The sequence below is a fragment of the Eptatretus burgeri genome, chromosome 5 (assembly GCF_056783735.1).
Source record: "Eptatretus burgeri isolate ZD-2024b chromosome 5, Ebu_testis_v1, whole genome shotgun sequence".
Taxonomy (NCBI): Eukaryota; Metazoa; Chordata; class Myxini; order Myxiniformes; family Myxinidae; genus Eptatretus; species Eptatretus burgeri.
This window is the reverse complement of record NC_140965.1, coordinates 108,053,083-108,074,596: the sequence shown is the minus strand read 5'-3', so window position 1 is coordinate 108,074,596 and position 21,514 is coordinate 108,053,083. Positions and strand designations below refer to the sequence as shown.

The following is a 21,514-nucleotide window of genomic DNA, read 5'->3' as shown; positions in this document are numbered from 1 at the left end:
TTTCATATATGTTGTATGGCTCCGTGTACTCTGGTGTTTTCATTGTTTTTGTGCACTATCTGTCGGTAGAAATGGGAATCAGCAAGCCTGGTGTTGGCTTCACGGTTTGGGTGGCTGGATTGGGATCTTAGGGTCCTGAGTTTGAGCCCCGTTTTCCACTGAATTAACACCAGGTGGGGTTGACTCAGCTTGTCATCCTTACGTGGTCAGCAGAATGAGTATCAGTAGGGTTGGGCATACAACCATACTTTTTTTGAAAGGAGTGTTTTTTATGGCCAAATTTCACGCTTATCATGAATCCGTTGAACTTTTTGATATAGGATGATGTCTTAGGTTGGTAAAATGCAAAAATTCAAAATGGCCGCCAAATTTACCCACTTTTCAGGTAAAATTTGATAATTATGGCTTACTCGGGCATGTAATATTAGGGTTGGGCACACTTCAACTTTTTCTGTGTTGTCCTGTTGAAAGGAGTGTTTTTTATGGGCATTTTTCACGCTGATCACTGATCCGTTGAACTTTTTGATACAGGATGAAGTATTCGGTTGGTAAAATGCAAAAATTCAAAATGGCCGCCAAATTTACCCACTTTTCAGGTAAAATTTGATAATTATGGCTTACTAGGGCATGTAATATTAGGGTTGGGCACACATCAACTTTTTCTCTGTTGTCCCATTGTAAGGAGTGTTTTTTTTATGGCCAAATTTCACGCTTATCACGAATCCGTTGAAATTTTTGACCTCGGATGATGTTTTGGTAAGACAGGCCTTAAATGTCTTTGTAAGACATCATCCTCGGTCAAAAATTTCAACGGATCCGTGATCAGCGTGAAAAATGGCAATAAAAAAACACTCCTTTTAACGGGACAACAGAGAAAAAGTCGATGTGTGCCCAACCCTAGTATCAGTGTACTGGTAATAGGGGCACTGCATCAGCGGCACAGCCGCGCCCCAACAAATGACAGCTTCCTGGCAACCAAGCCACTATATGCAAGAAGAAGAAGAATGGGAATCAGTTTGAAATCCCAGAGAAAATAGCATGACATAACAGACTCAGGATGAATCCACAAATGAGAGAAGAAGGGATTGAATGAATGGAGGTGAATGTGAAGTTTTACAGAGCTGGTGTTGGGGGCTGTCAAAAGGAAATGGTTTCTCGGAGAATGCTTACAAACTCGAAGGATTGTGGTTGAGCCAAGAGGTGATAGAGCTGGAGAATAAAGACCAAAATAGAGCCAAACAATACTGTACTGCAATGCCACAAATCTGCATGTGGCTGTTTTCTTGGAAACAAAACTTGTGGTTCTTATTCCTCACAAACATGGCATGCTCATCCAAGTGTGGACACTTGATGTTTTAAAGGGATTTTTGGGTTTCCTTTCAAACTTTACATGGTCACTTCTCTACCTGCGTGTCTTGGTGACCGTGTTATTCGGGTGATTTGTATGATGGGAATTTTATGAATACATCTAATGTTAACAATGCTAACTCGGTATTGCCACATATGGTGATTACAGTTAGAGTGCGGAGGGTTTTTTTTTTGTTAGTGAAGTCTGTTTGTGACGACATTATCTTAACTATTTATTACTGATTTCCAGGGTCAGAGTGGGTTTACTGGTCCACATGGAGCATCTGGACAGCAAGGCAAACCAGTAAGGGATCATCTCTGCTTTCTTCCGAGATCCTTGAAATAATATCGATGAGAAACGTGGTTGAAGAGGTGAAATGATGGTGATCGAAATGCAAAAAAAACACTGGTGTTCCTTGAAATCGTTTATTTCTTTTAAAGTTTGTTCAATCGAAGATTTCTCCTCCTCTTAAACAATGTGTTAATCGACGATAATGAGCTATTGACAGCAGCTGTTCACCATTGTTAAAACCAAGAATTGTTTGACTGTATTCGATGAAAATGCAATTGTTGAGCAAATCAATTTGTTGTTTTTGCTTCTGCAGTTGCTGTTTTGTGTTTATGGTATTAACACCCAAAAATTGCAACCAATCTTCCGACTGAAAATTGTTGATGGTGAAAAACCTAACATTCAGATTTTTTGAAAGTAAGAAGAAGTTTCGACAAACAGTCACTGAACACAAAGAAAAAGGTCAATCTAAGTCTTGCTGTCCTACGTACAGATAAGGTGGAGTGGGTTGTTGTTGTTGTTGTTGTTGTTGTTGTTGCCCCAGTCAGTTCTGCTCAAACAGGCCCACAGCACGGTGATAGCCAATTCATCTCCCAGGAGCGACTCGGAGATCTAGGATGTTGTCCTCTTGTCTAAGTGGAGCCAGGAATGCACAGTCTTACACAATGTGTTTCGTTGTGTGTGGGGCGGCCTGGCAGAACCTGCAGGTGTCAACAGTGGTGATGTCGAATCTGTATTTGTAGCGTAAGAGCTGTGGGTTGTGTCCACAGTAGAGGGTGTGCAAGGTGAACACGTTCAAACCTGGAGAATAGTTGGTCCATGTCGTGGATGGGTGGGGGGTTACTGCCCATGATACTGTTTAGGCCTGTTTTGTTGATTGCATTTTTGGTGATGTGGGTGTGGATGTTTTTTTGGAGTTTCCATTGTTCATTAGGAGGATGTTTTGGAGGATGTCACTGTAGTGTCTTTGTTGTGTTGCTTTAATGGGGCCTGTGGGTGGTTGTACATGTTGTGGCAAGGCTGATTCGAGTTGGCACTTGCCGTTGCAAGGAACTGCACCTCTCGTATCCAAGTGGTCTTTGATTTTTAGCATTTTTACCTCTGTGTGTAGGTGCTCCATAGGTGTTGTTAATGTGCAACCTGCAGTGGTGCGATGGGCTTTGTCTTGTATGGTCTGTCACATGTTGAGAAGTGTGTTAGATAGGCTTGAGGCCCAAGATGAGCTGGCGTAGTTAATGACTGATCTAATGGTGGAGTGGATTGAGGGGGTTAGTGGGTTAGTAGTGGTGAGGGGGGGGGCAGAAATGAGAGAAAATACATGGTTGAATAAGTAGAGAATATGAATATACCTCCACCAGGCTGAACTGTTTACGTTTTGTATCCCACTGATAGGCCGGATCTGGACCTGAAAGTTTTGTCATAACTCATCCACAACTTTTTGAAATGTCATGTTCCCATCGTGTCCTGCCTTCTTTTTTGCCGCTGGTTGCATTATTGGTTAGGGGCGCAGCTATGCCGCTTATGCAGTGCCCCTATTACCAGTACACTGGTGCTCATTTCGCCGACCTCAGAAGAATGACAGGCTGAGTCGACCCCCTGGTGTTAACTCAGTGGCCAACGGGGCTCGAACTCAGGACCCTAGGATCCCAAGCCACCACCCTAACCGCTAAGCCAACAGCAGGCTCTTGTTATGTCTAGTTTTTGGTGCCACTACTCAATGGTGAAGAATCACTTCAAGATTTCTCAGATCTGGATCCAAATCTTCACCAAAATCGAATCATTTCGTCCTTGTCACACACCCAACCACTCCACCAAATTTCCTCTGAATCTTACAACTTTTTGAGATATCATGTTCAAAGACAGACAAGCAGTTAGGGGTGAAAACATAACCTCCGTCCACCTGAACTCGGTGGACACAACTCGGTGGAGAAGCAGGCAGGGGTGAAAACAGAACCTCGGTGGAGGTAACAAGGGACCCAAACACCTTGAAATTAGACATTAGTCGTAGTATATTTACAGTTCATAATGTAATACAGTACGTGTTCCCTTACAAGGAACTTCAATACAAGAAGATGCCATTAGGCCCCTCAAAGCCTGCACTATGATTGCCAACCTATGGTTGTTTGTCCATGCTCCCTCCTTTTAAATGCTGAGCATCAAGCAAGGAAGCGGCACATAGCATTTTTAAAGTCTTCAGCTTGATTCATCCGTGGTTCGAACCGCCGACTTCCAAGAATCAGTCGAACCATTACACAACTGACTCTGGTTTAGTTCATGCAGTGTAAGTAAAGAAAGGGAGATGGATGCGACTCACGACTCTTTCTTTATGTCGAGGCACATGGAGCTCATAAACTGTACCTGCCCTGCCCCCCATTTTTTCCATCTACGATGCATAGCAGATATAGAGATCCCCCTGGTGCATGTGATACATCTCCCATGAGTGTGTGCACTCATTGTTTTCCACATGCACAACAGGTTGAAACTTCGGGAACACTCAGCAGCACAATACAATTGATGTAACTGTGATTGCACCTTGCCCAAAAGCGTGGGAATTAAGAGGTAGCACTGACAAGGGCTCAGCGTGCACACATACTGCACAAACGTTGACACTCACACCCTTCTCTTTCACTGGGTCAAGGGTGTGGTAAGAATGTATCAGATCTGCCAAGATCTCAGCGCACACTTGCATCACACACAGGTTGATGCTCTTAACATTTTACCTTAACCAATGCAAAGGCAAAGTCAGAAGGCGGTTGTTCTGACAAGAGCTGCGCAATGGTTGAGGCAGTCGGTGCACGTCGGCAATCCATGACTGAGCGCAGCATGCTGAGGTGCTACACATGTTACACACTCCCTGACCTAGCTCAACATGCTAAGGCACTCTACGGCCTGATTCAGCGCACACGTGTGCTCCTCAAGCCTTTATGTAGCGCCCTTAGGTGCTTCGTGATCCGCTGTCTTGCTTTGCCCACTTGGATCACAGAGAAAGAAAGATCATGGAAGCACCTAAAGCTTCAAGGAAAATATTTAATACATTTGTGTGCGGCACCGATAGCTGCTCGTTGGATCCTTTCTGGAGGTGCGGTTGTGCCATTGATGAAGTTCCCTTTCAGATTTGAGCGAAAATTTAGAATTTGTTCAGGTTGCTAGTCCACGATGGCTTACTCTTGTGATGGACACCATGGGATATGTAATGTCTACCAACAGATGAGAGAAGATGGGACACCACCCGGGTCCCAGCTCAATGGCCCTGTGTGACATCCTCCAGCCTCATTGATGGGAAGCACCAATCTAACAGTTTGTAGTTACGTTGGGAATTCAACACAAACTAGACACCTCAAAGGTGAATGGGCATCCTCTCAGCGACATCTTGTGAGCCTTTCAGGGAAATGATGATTTATAAGTATTTTTTGTCGATGGATGGAGTCTTTCAAAAATTATGTAACGCTTGGGTGTGGATGGGGGGGGGTGTAATGCCTCTGTACCTCCACGGATCCTGTACATCACCTGTCCTCTTCCTCTTCTTCTTCTTCTTCTTCTTCTTTCGGCTGCTCCCATTAGGGGTCGCCACAGCGGATCATCCGTATGATCCGCAAAGTGATTTGGCACATGTTTTACACCGGATGCCCTTCCTGACGCAACCCTGGTCGCCTCTTGCAACACAGGGATCTGGTACACCTATTTTTAACCGGGGTATACACCGGCCCAGTACACTGGTACTCATTTCGCCGACCTCGGAAGGATGACAGGCTGAGTCAACCCCCTGGTGTATTAATTCAGTGGCTCAACGGGGCTTGAACTCAGGACCTTTTGGATCCCAAGCCGCTGCCCTAACCACTGCGCCAACACACCAGGCATATCACGTGTCCTCTTCCATATTAGCACAATTAGCCCTGTCCTTCAATCCTGCAGAATTGAAAGCTTCTCTCATACATATATTCAACAGACTCTTCATCCAACTGATGCCAATTTCAATCCACTGAAATTAGCATCTCCATGCACATCTCATCAATGTCTGATGCTCTTCTCTTCTTCATCCTGGATCTTTAATGCTGTCTGCACATCCTCCTCCATGATCTCTACTAGCTCCACTTTACCCTCGACATGACACGGTAGCTCCTGCTCGCCATTCTTTCCTCCTTGGTTCAATCTATGTGTAAAAACAACTCGGTCTCAACATGCGTCCGTCCATCCTTCCTTCCTCTGTCCGTCTGTCCGTCCGTGTGGCCATATGTCTATTTACGTACTATTGAATGTACCTTTCGACCTTTTACCTGCTGAGAACCTTTAGACCTTTGAAGACCCTCTGAGACCATGACGACTCTCAAGGCACAAAATAATCCCCAAGATCCCGAAGACTCCAAAGTCCCCAAAGACCAAAAAGTCCCTGAAAACCCAAAAGTCCCAGAAGACCCAAAAGTCCACGAAAACCAGAAGACCCTAAAGACCCAAAAGTCACCAAAAACCCAAAAATACCCCAAAGACTCAAATGACTCTGAAGACCCAAAAAACCCCTAAAGACCCAAAGTCACCAAAAACTCCAAGACCCTAAAGACCCCGAACACCTAAAAGACCCTAGGACCCCAAAACCCCTAAAGACCCAAAAGTCACCAAAAAACACAAAAGACCATGAAGATCCCTAAGACTCAAAAGACCCTGAAGACCCAAAAGACCCAGAAGTAAACAAAAACCCCAAAACACCTGAAAGACTCAAAAGACCCCAAGAAACTCTAAAGACCCAAAAGTCACCAAAACCCCCAAAATGCCTTAAAGACCCCGAAGACTCAAAAGACCCTGAAGACCCCAAAAACCCTAAAGATACAAAAGTCACCAAAAAAAAAAAAAGAAGAAGATTTTAAAATCTTCTTCTTCCACCTTCCTCCTCGAACTTGCCATTCACATCCACTTCCATATCATTCCTTGCCTTATCCACTGTTCTCCTTGCTGCTTTTTTATTTTTCCCATACAAGCGCATCACTCCTGTTTCTGGTTGTCCCCTCTCTATCCTTGATCTTTTCTATCCTTTTCCAGACCTCATTCTTCTCACTGACAAGCGTGTCAAAGTGTCTCGCAATACACAGCATCAACTCCAGCTGAACCATTCCCATCATCCTCTCCAGTGTGAATTCCTGCTTCACTGCCTCAGTCAGTCCTTCCCATCTGTGGCCCATATATCGACAGAACACACATTTGTTTCTGTATGTATGCCTGGTGTTGGCTTAATGGTTGGGGTGGTCGGCTTGAGATCCTATGATCCTGAGTTCAACCCCCACTCGGCTATTGCACTCGAATACCAGGTGGGGTTGACTCTGCCTATCATCCTTCTGAGTTTGGCAAAATGAGTACCAGCATGCTGGTATCCTGTGTCGGAGTGACGACTCATGCAGGATTGTGTCCAATAGCCAAGGAGACTGCTTTGGCAGCACCAACACTCTGCACAGAGTATGGTCCCAATGGATGGATGTATGGTTTCTGTATAACTAACCATGCCATAACTACCCCTCTTTCCACTCTGACCACATCCTTGCTGATTTCTTCCGATACTATTACTCCAACGCCAATGCTCCTTCCAACTCCTGCATGCAACAGCTTGTACCATGCTACCAACCTCCTCGTCCTGTCCCCTTTCCATCTCGTCTCCTAAACACACATTTCTAACCTCCTCCTCTGTGTCGTCTGCTCAAAATTTGTATCATCTGCTCAAAATTTCCATCGTCTGCCAAAAATCTTTCTGGAATCGGGCCTATCCTTCTCGTGAGACACCGTACAACTGTCAACTGAGTGTATTAATGTTTTTAAATGGGGGATTTGTTTGGGCTTCTTCAAAATGTATTTGATGTTCGTGACTTTTCTTCATGAAAAATAAACAAAATTTATGTTGAATTTCAAATTTTCTCACAATCTTTAATCTTCATATAATTTAGACAGTATAACTTGTTTGGATTAGGGAAGAAAGTGATGGGTTTGACCAGCCAGTATGAGGTCCTTTCTTGGTTTTTGAGGAAGACAGTTGTAGATATCAATGTTTATGACTGAAATCTAAAGTACATGTAGTTTGAATTTTACTAACAATATGAATGAAAGGATAAAATATACATGAAATGACCTTACTTTGAAGGTGTAAAAAAACATCATTTAAAGCTAATAATAATATAATTTAATTAATGTCCTGGTTTTTTTTTTATACTTGCTGCTTGCAGGGTCATCCTGGCCTACCTGGACTGCTTGGGCCTAAGGGAGATCGAGGACCTCAGGTAATTGTCATATGCTTTTCCAAAAACAGTCTAACAACTGGACAAGAACATCATTTCACGATTATTCAAAACAAGTACATTTTTAAAATGCAGAATTCCAGAACAAAATTAAAGAAATGATACAATCTAAACTTGAGAGCATGCATCCATTTACATTGCAAGGTGTTTGTCATAAATGTTGGCCAATGTAATTGTCATAATATAATTTGAGAAGTATTTGTTTGTGTGTGTGTGTGTGTGTGTTTTTTGTGTGTGTCTGTCTGTCTGATCATGTCTTTCATTGTGTGTTTCTGTGTTTGTTTGTTTGTTGTTTCACTTATGTACACTTTTGAGCTAATTGATGGAATGAGTTGAAAACTGATGGTTGTACTCAGCATGTTTACTTGTAGATTTGAAGGGGTATAAAAAAAATATCATAATCGCAATGGTTTTGTTTGGGGAAACACAAAATATCTCCATAAAACTGTTGTAATGGACTCGGTCTCCCTAACTTGCATCACAAGACTGCCGAAAATTAACTCCCAAGATGCTGATTGGAGGCATTCTGCACAAGCAGTCACTCTGCGATGCAATGTGGTGACTAGTAATTAATTTTGACAATCGGTGGTTTCAGCGAGAGTAATACTGGAGGGTGAGTCTGGAGGGCTCAAAATGTTATGGGCTGAAAATGGAGGGTCATGCTGGAGAGGTCAAAATGCACAGCAATAATGCTTTAAAGCACAACTGATTTCATAAATGATAACTGGAATGGGGACACAGAAAGGAAACGACAAGAAAGATTTTTGTGCAGAGCATAATACCTGGGAAATCCCTAAAACAAATTTGACTTTAAAAATAATCGGTGGTTGAATTCAATGACCAAACATGCAAATCCTCTTCAAATTTCAATTCAATCGGATGAAAATTGACAATTTTAGAAATTTGTCCTATGTTGACCTTTTGACCTATTTTGACCACAAAAATAATTGGTGGTTGAATTTAGTCACCTGATGTGCAAATCCTCTTCAAATTTCAAGTCAATCGGATGAAATTAATTTTAGAAATTAGACAAAGTTGTTGACCTTTTGGCATTTCAAGGAGATGGGCATGGGCCAGGCGTAGCCCTGGGGGATGGCCAGAGAGGGGTCCCGAGAGTACCGGCAGAAAGGGGACGCAGCGATGCGCTGGTCCTGTGCATGGTGCCATACCTGACCTGACCTTTTGACTGCAAAATCAATAGAATTATTGCTTATAACCATGTTCCATTTGGTAAAGTTTGTAAAGATCGGTTTAAAATTGTGACCTGTGGACGATTGACATACAGACAAACAAACAGACAGAGAGAATTACAGACCAGGCCAACCAATATACTTGTGAATTTTCAAGTTCACAAGGAATTAATAAATATGACAACATGGAAACTCGCCGGCCCACTTCACCTCAACAAAAACGATCTCCATGCCGAAACCTTTCATGAAACTTATTCATTCAGAAACACAAGAAAGATGACAGAATATGACAGGATGGATGAAGTTGAGGTTTTGGTGGTCTTTCCTTTTGTGAGGCATTGAGAGGCCCAAAATGGACACACTGGTCAGGCTATGGAGTCGTGCGGCCCTTCAAGATGCTCTCACCACCATTTCTCCTCCTTCAAGGGCTCCAGGTGATGACTCAAATTCTACATGCCAGACTCTGACTGTGCCAACTCCCTTCTCCTCACTTTTCCTGGGCCCCTCTCTCTGTGTCCCATGAGTTTCTTTGTGGCTGGATTATGTAGTCATTGCTGCGTGACCCCCTCCCCCCACTGTGAGGCTTTTCTCCCACACAGGGAGGACCGTTCACATGTCATCACCATGTCAATGCTGTGCTGATTCAAACACTAAATGCCGGACTCTGACTGGTGCCGACTCCCTCCTCTTGACTTTCCTCAGAGCCCTCTCTCGTAATCGGGATGCCCTCTATTGGATTCTCGGTGTTCGTGGGGTACCACCAAAACTGATCGATCTGACGTCTGAACTATAATCTGGTACTGAGAGTGCTGATCCATCTCTGACTTATTTACAGTTGAACTGGAGTTTGTCAGGCTGTGTACTGGCCCCCACACTTTTCAGCACTTGTATGGACTGGATTCTGGGAAGGATGTCAGAAAGATCAGGCTGCTGTACATCGTTTGGGAGAGTCAAGATCTCTGACTGAGATTTTGCAGACAATGCAGTCATCTTTGCAGAGACTGGTGGCCTTTTTGGGGCCCTCGAGGTGCTGAATGAGGAGTCTGAGCCACTGGGATTTTTGGTTTCCTTGGTCAAAACTAATATCCAGGCTTTCAATGACATCTTTGATGCTGCTATCTTGTCTGTACCTGTTTGTGGTGAGGATGTCGAGGTCACGGAGAGATTCACTTACCTTGGCAGTGATATTAATGTCTCTGCTGGCTGTGAGTCAGAGGTCAACAGACGTCTGCGTCGGGCCTGGGGAGTCATGGATTCACTGGATCATGGGGTGTGGCGCTGTCGGTACCTGTGCAGGAGGACGAAAGTCCAAGTCTTTCGGTCCTTGGTGCTTCCAGTCTTACTCTACGGATGTGAGACTTGCACTCTGACTCGAAATCTGAGATGGAGACTTAACTCCTTCGGTACCAGGTCTCTTCAGGGAATCCTTGGCAATCGCTGGTCAGACTTTGTGTCCAATGAGCATTTGTTGAGAGAGACTCAAATGACATTTGTTACCTGTATAGTCAGCTATGGCTCTATGGACATGTGACTTGTTTTCCTGATGCTGATCCTGCTTACCAGATTCTCTCAGCGAGGGAGCCTCATGTGGGGAGGAGGCAAACGGGCCGACCATGTGCCTCGTGGTTGCAGCAAGTTGATCGGCATCTCAAGGAGATGGGGATGGGCCTGGAATCTGCCTGGGGGATGGCCAGACGGAAGCCCCTGGAGTACCGGCGGAAAGTTGGCACAGCGACGCGCTGCTCCAGTGCACGCTTCCATACCTGACCTGACCTCTCTCCATGTCTGCCACCCCTTTCTTCTATAGAAAGTGTGGGGCTTGCACATGTGCACCACCCATTTTGACGTGTATATGTGGGGCTTGCTCAAGCTGAACTGCCTTGTTCACATGGTCATTTGCATGGGGGTAGTAAGAAACGACATTGGGGAATGATTAAGAATGCTAATTACAGAGGAAAAAGAGACAGACACTCTGGCTAAGGTGACAAGGAGCTTCCAATACACTTGATCCTGGTCATTCCTAACTGGGGTTACAAAGCACTTACTCTCATTCATTATGAGATTCAATTAATAATTAACCACTCATGAATCCCTGCCATTTTCTTGACAATATGTATGGCATAGCACCACTCTCAGAGTTGCACAAAAATACACCAATCTGGAGGAATTAAACCTTTCCCAAGGAAGGGCTCTTGACAAGGAAATCATATTATCAAATTACTAGCAGAGTTCCCGCCAGACAGGCAATCTTGCTCCAAGCATGCAACACGTTCTTCTGACGCATAACTTTATTTGGGCGGTGTGGGCAAACGATAGCTCTGTATAGGCAAAAAAAAAGAAAACCCATGAAGTTATGTGCATGAAGAAAAAACATACCTTCTGCTTAAAATTAAAAACACCTCACTGCACTGGAAAATGTGGGGACAGGAATACTGCACTGCAAATGGAGACTTGTAACACGCTCGCCCACCTGGAGACCGCGCGACTCAATACACATTTACATAGAGAATTTGCATCCCCTCCCCCTCCCCCCCCCCAAGACCACCAACAAAGATAAAAACACCCCTATACACGAATGGGGATCATGCTGATCCAAGTCTGGATGTAATTGGCCTACAACTGTAGCAAGAGTAGCGCGACAAACAAACACACCAACACCGGTCCGTGAATTATAGTAAGGATACGGGAAGAAAGGGAGAAGTGATTGTCAATTAACGTTCCATCTTTATTTACTTTTCACATTGTTCTTAACAGAGGGGAACAGGAACAACGCAGGCATGATATGCTGAATGGCCTTCTCATGCACCAATGTTTCCTGTGTATCTTTGTGTAACGTTGTTAAGAATAGGAAGAAGTTGGCAGGGGAGGATAGAGAGTTGGGGGTGAGGGTGCATGCAGTTGGAAGAGGGAGATTGAGACATTGGGAGGGGGGATTGAGGACTTGGGGGTTGGAATTGGGGTTGAGTACTTGTGGTTTGGTGTAGTTGAGGAATTGAAGAAGAAAGGGGGAGGGGACGACAGAGGAGATAGAGTTGGGATTGAGGGGTTTGAGGCTTTTGAGTGGGGGGGTAGTTGAGGACATTGGGTTGGGAGGAGGATTGAGGGTTTGAAGAAAGAGGGAGGGAGCACAGAGGTTGGGTGTGGTGGTGGGGGATGGGGGGTCAGAGAGAGGACAGAGTTGGGGGGAGGGGGGGTCAGCACCTGAAGTCACATTTTACCTTTTGCAGAATTTCCATGAGTCCCAGATAGTCCCGTTGGGTCTTTTATGTCCTTGGGTTATTTGGATCCCTGGGTATTTTGGGTCCTCTGGATATTTTGGGTGTTCTGGGTCACCAGAGTCTTTTGCATCCTTTGGGTCTTTTGGGTCCATGCGGTCTTTTGGGTCCTCTGGATATTTTGGGTGTTCTGAGTCAGAATCTTTTGCATCCTTTGGGTCTTTTGGGTGCATGGGATATTTTGGGTGTTTTGGTTCCTCAGGGTCTTCCAGGTCTTTTGGGTCCTCGGTGTCTTTTGTGTCTTGTAGGTCTTCAGGGTCTTTTGAATCTTCAGGATATTTTTGGTCTTTTTTTGTGTACACTGTCAAGGCTTATATGAGAGCTAATACACAGAAGGTACAACAAGGTGAGCAGGAGACAAGAGGGGCAGACGAGGGATGTAAAAAACAGTGTGGAACAGAGACATGAGGAGACCTGTGGAAGGCAGAGTGATGGGGCGGGGAACACGGGGTAAACAAGATGGACAACACAGAGACTTTCAGGTCTTTACACGGCAGGGACTTTCAGGAAGGAAAGCAGGGTATTTGAAGGAGGTGAGTTTGTGGTGGATTAGCGGGGTAGAAAAGATCATGGTTTTGGAGGGGGGAAGATAAAATATGTTGGTGAACAGCTGTTTTGAGGACCTGGAGGGAAGAATGGGATTGAAGAGAGTGAGGGAGTTTGTTTCAAAGGTGGGGAAAAAGAGAAATGAAAGAGTGAAGGTGAGCAGTGATTCTTCATTTTGGTAGTTTTACCATAAGAGGGTTGCTGGTGGACCTTGAGCGCCCTGCGGAAATATAGGGGGGGTGGGGGGGAGGGGGACATATCTCACATGGTTTGGTCACATGGTTTGGCAGCCATATCGGATTTACCCTGAAACCTATAAAAAAAATCTTGTCCAGAATGGCTGGACAGATTGAGGGGAAACTTCACACAAATATTCCCCAAGCCAGGGGTGTGCAAGTTTAAGGAAGAATTGATGGTCACATGCTTTGGCAGCCATATTGGATTGAAGAAAAATATTAAATCATGTTTTCTCTGGAACTGCTTAATCATTCGATGTGAAACTTCACAATTATGATCTAGTAGTGATGGGGAATAAATGTTTTAAATTTTATCTTGATCGGACACATTGTCTGACAGCCAGAATTGTTAAAAAAAAAATTGATCTGGGTTCTTTTTTATTTTTTATTCATTTGAATAAGGCTCACTTGGCTGTACCTGGATAGGTTTGAGGGTAGAGGAGTAGCAGCTGAAATGTGAATTCTATCCAGGTTCCTCCTGATGACTTCATCTTTGCTTTTTGCTTGTTTGGGTTCCTTTTGATGACTCCAATGCAGGACTGTACTTTACCTATTTACTCTTGCATTTGATTTCAATTGAATTTATTTCAATCCCATTCTAAATTCAATTGAATAATAATAAAAAACGTTATGGGTCAGGGTCAGGTGTCCAATCAAAGCGGGGTGGCATCAAAGTGGGACGTCTTGGTATCCGGTCATCACTGCTCGCATTTATTGAGTGGCAGTTCTAATTATCTCTTATTAATTACGTAACACACCAGTACACAAACACCACACAAAATACACCACACAAAACAAGTTCTGGCGATGGTCTACAATCTCTGATTGCTCTTTCGAGTTGTTTCTTTTTCTGATCCCATTCTGGATTAAACATTTCCCTGTACAGTACCGAACTTGTATATAATTTCACATTCAAATCATGGATGGCAAAAGTTGTCATTTTATGTAATTACTTGCTGTTTGCCTTGCACGTAAAATTGGGAGCCGATTTTGTAATATTTCAGGTACCCAGTATCAAATCCGTCCAGTTCTGTGTGATGATTGATTGATGTGTCATGTTTCTCTAACAGGGCATGAAGGGAAAGTCAGGAACACCAGGGAGGCCTGGCTCACATGGAATACCGGTAAGGTGTTTAACTTTTCCCTTTAATCCTTGTAATTTCAACGTTTTGCATTATATTCATAGAAGATTTGGAATTGGATTTGGTTACTTCAGCTATCGTGACCCAGTATAATTTGGGGGAACAAACAGTAAATTGACAGTGTGAACACAGACTTAGTGTGTGTATGTGTGTGTGCGTGTGCATGTGTGTGTGTGTGTGTGTATGTATGTATATATATATATATATATATATATATATATATATATATATATATATATATATATATATATATATATATATATATGTATATATGTATATATATATATATGTATATATATATATATATATATATATATATATATATATATATATATATATATATATATATATATATATATATATATATATATATATGCCTGGTGTTGGCGCAGTGGTAAGGGCAGCGGCTTGGGATCCGAAAGGTCCTGAGTTCAAGCCCCGTTGGACCACTGAATTAATACACCAAGGGGTTGACTCAGCCTGTCATCCTTCCGAGGTCGGCGAAATGAGTACCAGTATACTGGGCCGGTGTATACCCCGGTTAAAATAGGTGTACCATTTCCCTGCGTCGTAAGAAGCGACCAGGGTTGCGTCAGGAAGGGCATCCGGCATAAAACATGTGCCAAATCACAATGCGGATCATACGGATGATCCGCTGTGGCGACCCCTAAAGGGAGCAGCCGAAAGAAGAAGAAGAAGAGGATATATATATATATATATATATATATATATATATATATATATATATATATATATATATATATATATATATATATATATATATATTGCATGCTTTCACACAAGAAATCCAGTTTGGAAAGTTCACAGATCGACTCAGTCCCATGGAGTCACAGAAGTCCCCAGCCAATTGGCATGATGATAAATGAAACCATCACATATGAGGAAGAGAGAGTTGGGATGAGGAAATGTGAGAGAGTTATTATTATTTTAGAAGCTCTTAAAAGAAGAAGTGTTTCATTCCATCAATATTCAGTTTGCAGATATTGAGAAATGGAAGGGATAAAGAATAACCAAGGAAGGAAGAAGTACATGAAGAATGAGTTTGTGATTTATTAATTTTTGAGTAAATTTTGTTTTGTTTTGAAGCGAAGAGGGAGAGTGATGGATAAAGTTGAAGCTGAAGAACAGCTTTGATGAACTGGAAGGTGTGGAACTGCATGCACTACCCAAAGATCAACGTGCTCGGACCCAGAACCGGAAGTGCACTCAGAAGTCTCAGACTTGTAACCAGATGTCTCAGACCTTCTCAAAAACTTGATTATCTTAAAATTATCATACAATTTAAGGCCCAGTCACACCTTGACGTTTTAGCCAGCTTATGCCGATTTTTGGAAAATTTGTCGAAAAAGCTGGTACACGTCGAATACGTTATGGGTAGGTTTTGATAACATTGAGAGCACGCTGAAAAACACTGCCATACGTCGTTGTACGCTGGCTTTAAACGTTGTACTTTTCGGTTGTACTCAAATTTTCCATGCTTGAAATTTTAAGACTTATGCCAGCGTATGACTTACACGGTCCGCATAACGCTGGCCATTAGTTGTAGGCACGTCACGCGATTGTTGACACACGTCGAAACAAGTTACTTGTAAGTTAATCATAAGTCGAAACACGTCGAGGTAATGTTTAGCGTACCCGAAACTTATTTCTAACCTATGAGTAACGTGTTGTACTCACGTTACGCGATCGGTGACACACATCGACACACGTTACTTGTAAGGTGCTCATAAGTCGAAACACATCAAGGTAATGGTTAGCGTCAGTGTTCCAGACTTCCTGGTGTTGTTTTTTTTATTTTTTTTTTCTTCCTTCCTTCGGTATGATGGTGATTTTGACACTTCGATTTATAGTGCGGTTATAATATAATATAATTAATAGGCTGCCGCTCAACGATTTAAATCATAACCGCACTCTACACTGAACACCGTCATACCGAAGAAAAAAAAAAACCGGGGGTCTGGAACACTGACGTTAACCATTACCTTGACGTGTTTCGACTTATGAGCACCTTTCAAGTAACGTGTGTTGATGTGTGTCAACGATCGCATATCGTGCGTACAACTTATTCCCATCGCATGCGGAGCGTGTGTCATACGGCAAGTACGTCGAAAAATTTTCAACATGTTTAAAATTACAAGACGTACTCCACTTAATACGACGTATGATAGCGTACTTTAGCGTTCTCTTCATGCATACCAAACTTACCCATACCGTATTCGACGTGTGCCAGCGTTTTAGACGCATTTTTCAGGGGTCGGCATACGCTGGCAAGATCGCCAAGGTGTGACTGCGATGTTGACACTTCCATTTCTCCGGCGGTTATGATTTGAATCGTTGTGCGGCAGCCTTTTCATAACCTACGCCACGTGATCGTCGGCGATGCGTTCAACGCGCTATGCATAAGTTGGACTATCGTTGGGCATTGGTTGGGAAGGCCGACAACAGGCTCAGCATTCGTTGGTATAAGTTATCTATAACACAACGAAACGTTCTGTGTCCGTTTCTAATACGTTATGCATAAGACCAAGTCGTTATGAATACGTCCGAATCTTTAAAAAAAAAACATCAAAAGTTCAACGTAAGCCTGCGTTTTACATACATTTTAATACGTTGCCATTGCTGGCTAAAACGTCAAGGTGTGACTGGACCTTTAGCAAAGCAAAATAAGATTAATAACAATAAGATGAATAATCAAAAAATGAGCAGAAAAGCTCAAATGGTTTTAATTAATGCACATTTACATCCTCGAGGCATCTAATAGCATAGTGCAGAGACAACACACTTTCCATCAAGCTATCAAGTCTGGGTTCAATTCGTGATCTGCCTGTAAACTGTCAATCCAGTGCTTCACAGACAGGGATTTGCATCAATGACAATGCCATGCCTTGGATGGACACTCAGCCAGGTTTCCCATTTCCTAGTATTCGTGGATGTTAAATATTATTTGGTATATTTTGACAAAGAATAAGACTCATGATCACTGGTACCCTGAACCAATTACAATTTCCTGTCCTAACATTCATTGGCATCATGTCCGTGGTACAGTGACACCAAAGTAATGATGCAACAAGCGAGCTGAATAAATAATTGATTCCTGGTTACGTGTTTGTCAACAATGATGCATAAGCAGGATTCAATTATTAATTCCTCTTGCTTGTTGGGCCAATAAACGACATCACTTAGCCAATAATTCATCCATCCATCCATTGGGACTATACTCTGTGCAGAGCGTTGGTGCTGCCTTAGCAGTCTCCTTGGCTATTGGGCACAATCCGAGACAGGTCGCCACTCTGACACAGGATACCAGCAAGCTGGCACTCATTTTGCCGACCTCAGTAGGATGACAGGCAGTCAACCCCACCTGGTATTAATTCAACAGCCGAGCAGAATTTGAACTCTGCATCCTAGGATCCCAAGCCCACCACCCTAACCACGAAGCCAACGCCAGGCATTAAGCCAATAATAATATGCAAGATACAATGGGAAATAAATAGATTGACATGAAATAATGAGCAAAGGTGGGATAAACCATATACCTCATTTAAAGTGAATATTTAACCCTTTGAACCCGAGTGATCGTTTTACCAGCCGCTATTCAAACCTCCACATACCTGAGCAGCGGGTAAACTGGCAGCCATTCAAACCTCTGTATACCCGAGTGGCTGGATATTTCTTCAGGGAGCCTCCCAGGGTGGGGGAGCCGAAAGATCGAGGAGCTCAGCGTTCAAAGGGTTAAGTAATGTCATTCAATTTAGTACAGTATTAAAACTTAAATTTATTTCCATTATTTTGCGGAATAACTTCTCATCAGCCATTAGTTTTTATACCTCACCTTTTTGTTTTCACTGTAAGTTGCATATTTTTAGATTGGCTTTGAAAACAAACTAGTTACACAACTTGATAAGTACATCCATTTGTATTCACTATGGTTTATCCTCAATCATGGAGATGAAAGCAAGCATTAAAAAGTACCCCTGTGGGGAACTGATAGTTATTTCCCCAACACGCAGGGTGACATTACTGTCCCGATGCAAACTAAACAAAAACACAAGAAAAACTAAACAAAAACACAAGAAAAACTAAACAAAAACACAAGAAAAAAACTAAACAACTTAAAAAACTAGACAACAACACAAGAAAAACTAAACAAAAACACAAGAAAAAACTAAACAACTTAAAAAAACTAAACAACTTAAAAAAACTAGACAACAACACAAGAAAAACTAAAACAAAAACACAAGAAAAAACTAAACAACTTAAAAAAACTAGACATCAACACAAGAAAAACTAAACAACACAAGAAAAACTAAACAAAAACACAAAAAACTAAATAACAACACAAGAAAAACTAAACAACAACACAAGAAAAACGAAACAAAAACACAAGAAAAACTAAACAAAAACACAAGAAAAACTAAACAAAAAAACTAAACAACACAAGAAAAACTAAACAACAACACAAGAAAAACGAAATAACGACACAAGAAAAACGAAACAAAAACACAATTAAAACTAAACAACAACCTAAAAAAACTAAACAGCAACACAAGAAAAAATAAACAGCAACACAAGAAAAACTAAACAACAACACAAGGAAAACTAGACAACACAAGAAAAAAATATACAACACAAGAGGAACAAAACAAAAACACATGAAAAAAGAAACAAAAACACAAAAAAACTAAACAACAACACAAGAAAAACCAAACAACAGCACAAGAAAAACGAAATAACGACACAAGAAAAACTAAAAAAAAACACAATTAAAACTAAACAACAACCTAAAAAAACTAAACAGCAACACAAGAAAAATAAACATCAACACAAGAAAAACTAAACAACAACACAAGGAAAACTAAACAACACAAGAAAAAATATACAACAACACAAGAGGAACTAAACAAAAACACATGAAAAAATAAACAACAGAAGAAAAAATAAACAAAACACAAGAAAAACTAAACAACAACCCAAAAAACTAAACAACACAAGAAAAACTAAACAAAAACACATGAAAAACGAAACAACAATCTAAAAAACTAAGCAACACAAAAAAAAACTAAAAAACACAAGAAAAACGAAACAAAAACAAAAACATAAAAACTAAACAAAAACATAAAAACTAAACAAAAACACAAGCAAAACTAAAGAAAAACACAAGAAAAACTAAACAACTTTAAAAAACTAGACAACAACACAAGAAAACCTGAACAACAACCTAAAAACTAGACAACAATGCAAGAAAAACTAAACAACACAAGAAAAACTAAACAGCAATAACGAAAAAAACTAAACAACACAAGAAAAACTAAACAAAAACACACAAAAAAACAACACAAGAAAAACTAAACAACACAAGAAAAACTAAACAAAAACACAAAAAACTAAACAACAACACAAGAAAAACGAAACAACAACACAAGAAAAACGAAATAACGACACAAGAAAAACGAAACAAAAACACAATTAAAACTAAACAACAACCTAAAAAAACTAAACAGCAACACAAGAAAAATAAACAGCAACACAAGAAAAACTAAACAACAACACAAGGAAAACGAAACAACACAAGAAAAAATATACAGCAACACAAGAGGAACTAAACAAAAACATGAAAAAATAAACAACAGAAGAAAAAATAAACAAAACACAAGAAAAACTAAACAACAACCCAAAAAACTAAACAACACAAGAAAAACTAAACAAAAACACATGAAAAACGAAACAACAATCTAAAAAACTAAGCAACACAAAAAAAAACTAAAAAACACAAGAAAAACGAAACAAAAACAAAAACATAAAAACTAAACAAAAACATAAAAACTAAACAAAAACACAAGCAAAACTAAAGAAAAACACAAGAAAAACTAAACAACTTTAAAAAACTAGACAACAACACAAGAAAACCTGAACAACAACCTAAAAAACTAGACAACAATGCAAGAAAAACTAAACAACACAAGAAAAACTAAACAGCAATAGCGAAAAAAACTAAACAACACAAGAAAAACTAAACAAAAACACACAAAAAAACAACAACACAAGAAAAACTAAACAACACAAGAAAAACTAAACAAAAACACAAAAAACTAAACAACAACACAAGAAAAACGAAACAACAACACAAGAAAAACGAAATAACGACACAAGAAAAACGAAACAAAAACACAATTAAAACGAAAAAACAACATAAAAAAACTAAACAGCAACACAAGAAAAATAAACAGCAACACAAGAAAAACTAAACAACAACACAAGGAAAACGAAACAACACAAGAAAAAATATACAGCAACACAAGAGGAACTAAACAAAAACATGAAAAAATAAGCAACAGAAGAAAAAGATAAACAAAAACACAAGAAAAACTAAACAACAACCTAAAAAGCTAAACAACACAAGAAAAACTAAACAAAAACACATGAAAAACTAAACAACAATCTAAAAAACTAAGCAACACAAAAAAACCTAAAAAACACAAGAAAAACTAAACAACAACAAACTAAAAACTAAACAACAACACAAGAAAAACTAAACAACAACACAAGAAAAACTAAACTACAAAAAACTAAGCAACACAAAAAAAACTAAACAACAACACAAGAAAAACTAAACAACACAAGAAAAACTAAACTACAAAAAACTAAGCAATACAAAAAAAACAAAACAACAACACAAGAAAAAGTAAACTACAAAAAACTAAGCAACACAGGAACAACACAGGAACACAGGAAAACAACACAGGAAAAACTATACAACAACACAAGAAAAACTAAACAGTACAAAGAACTATACAACAACGCAAAAAAACTAAACAACACAAGAAAAACGAAACAACAACAACCTAAAAATCTAAACACACAAGAAAAAGTAAACAACACATGAAAACTACCCCCTTTTATCCCCATTATTGGGGGCACATCTGGATGGGGAGCACAACCCCATGAGACCTTGCTATTTGGATGCATCATAACAAAGTTGGTCCATATTGGTCAGGTAGTTTGTGAGGAGATGTTTTCGTCAAATGTTAATGAACAGACAGACACCAGGACCCACTCTATGAGCATATTTCATTTAAATAATATCAAAAGCAATGAGTTATTTTATTCATGGAAAGTTAAAACTGAGTTATCTAGTTGCTTACATGCCACATGGAAGCCAATATAAATTAAACTTGTGTTGTTCCGAAGGTGCATTC

The 21,514-nt window shown here is 40.8% G+C and overlaps 1 protein-coding gene across 8 annotated transcripts in view; it reads left to right on the top strand.

Moving 5' to 3' along the window:
• LOC147027127 (uncharacterized) overlaps positions 1–21,514 on the top strand; it is a 389,612-nt gene that overhangs the window by 329,440 nt on the left and 38,658 nt on the right. For 7 of the 8 annotated variants that reach the window (XR_015058689.1, XM_085883308.1, XM_085883307.1 and 4 more), the window contains 3 exons: positions 1,598–1,651; positions 7,837–7,890; positions 14,226–14,279. Coding sequence is in view for 7 of the 8 variants with exons in the window: in XM_085883308.1 (XP_085739434.1) it covers positions 1,598–1,651; positions 7,837–7,890; positions 14,226–14,279 (162 nt within the window). In the remaining variant the exon portion in view is untranslated. The remainder of the gene's footprint in view (positions 1–1,597; positions 1,652–7,836; positions 7,891–14,225; positions 14,280–21,514) is intronic. The other variant, XM_085883305.1, reaches the window with a different exon arrangement.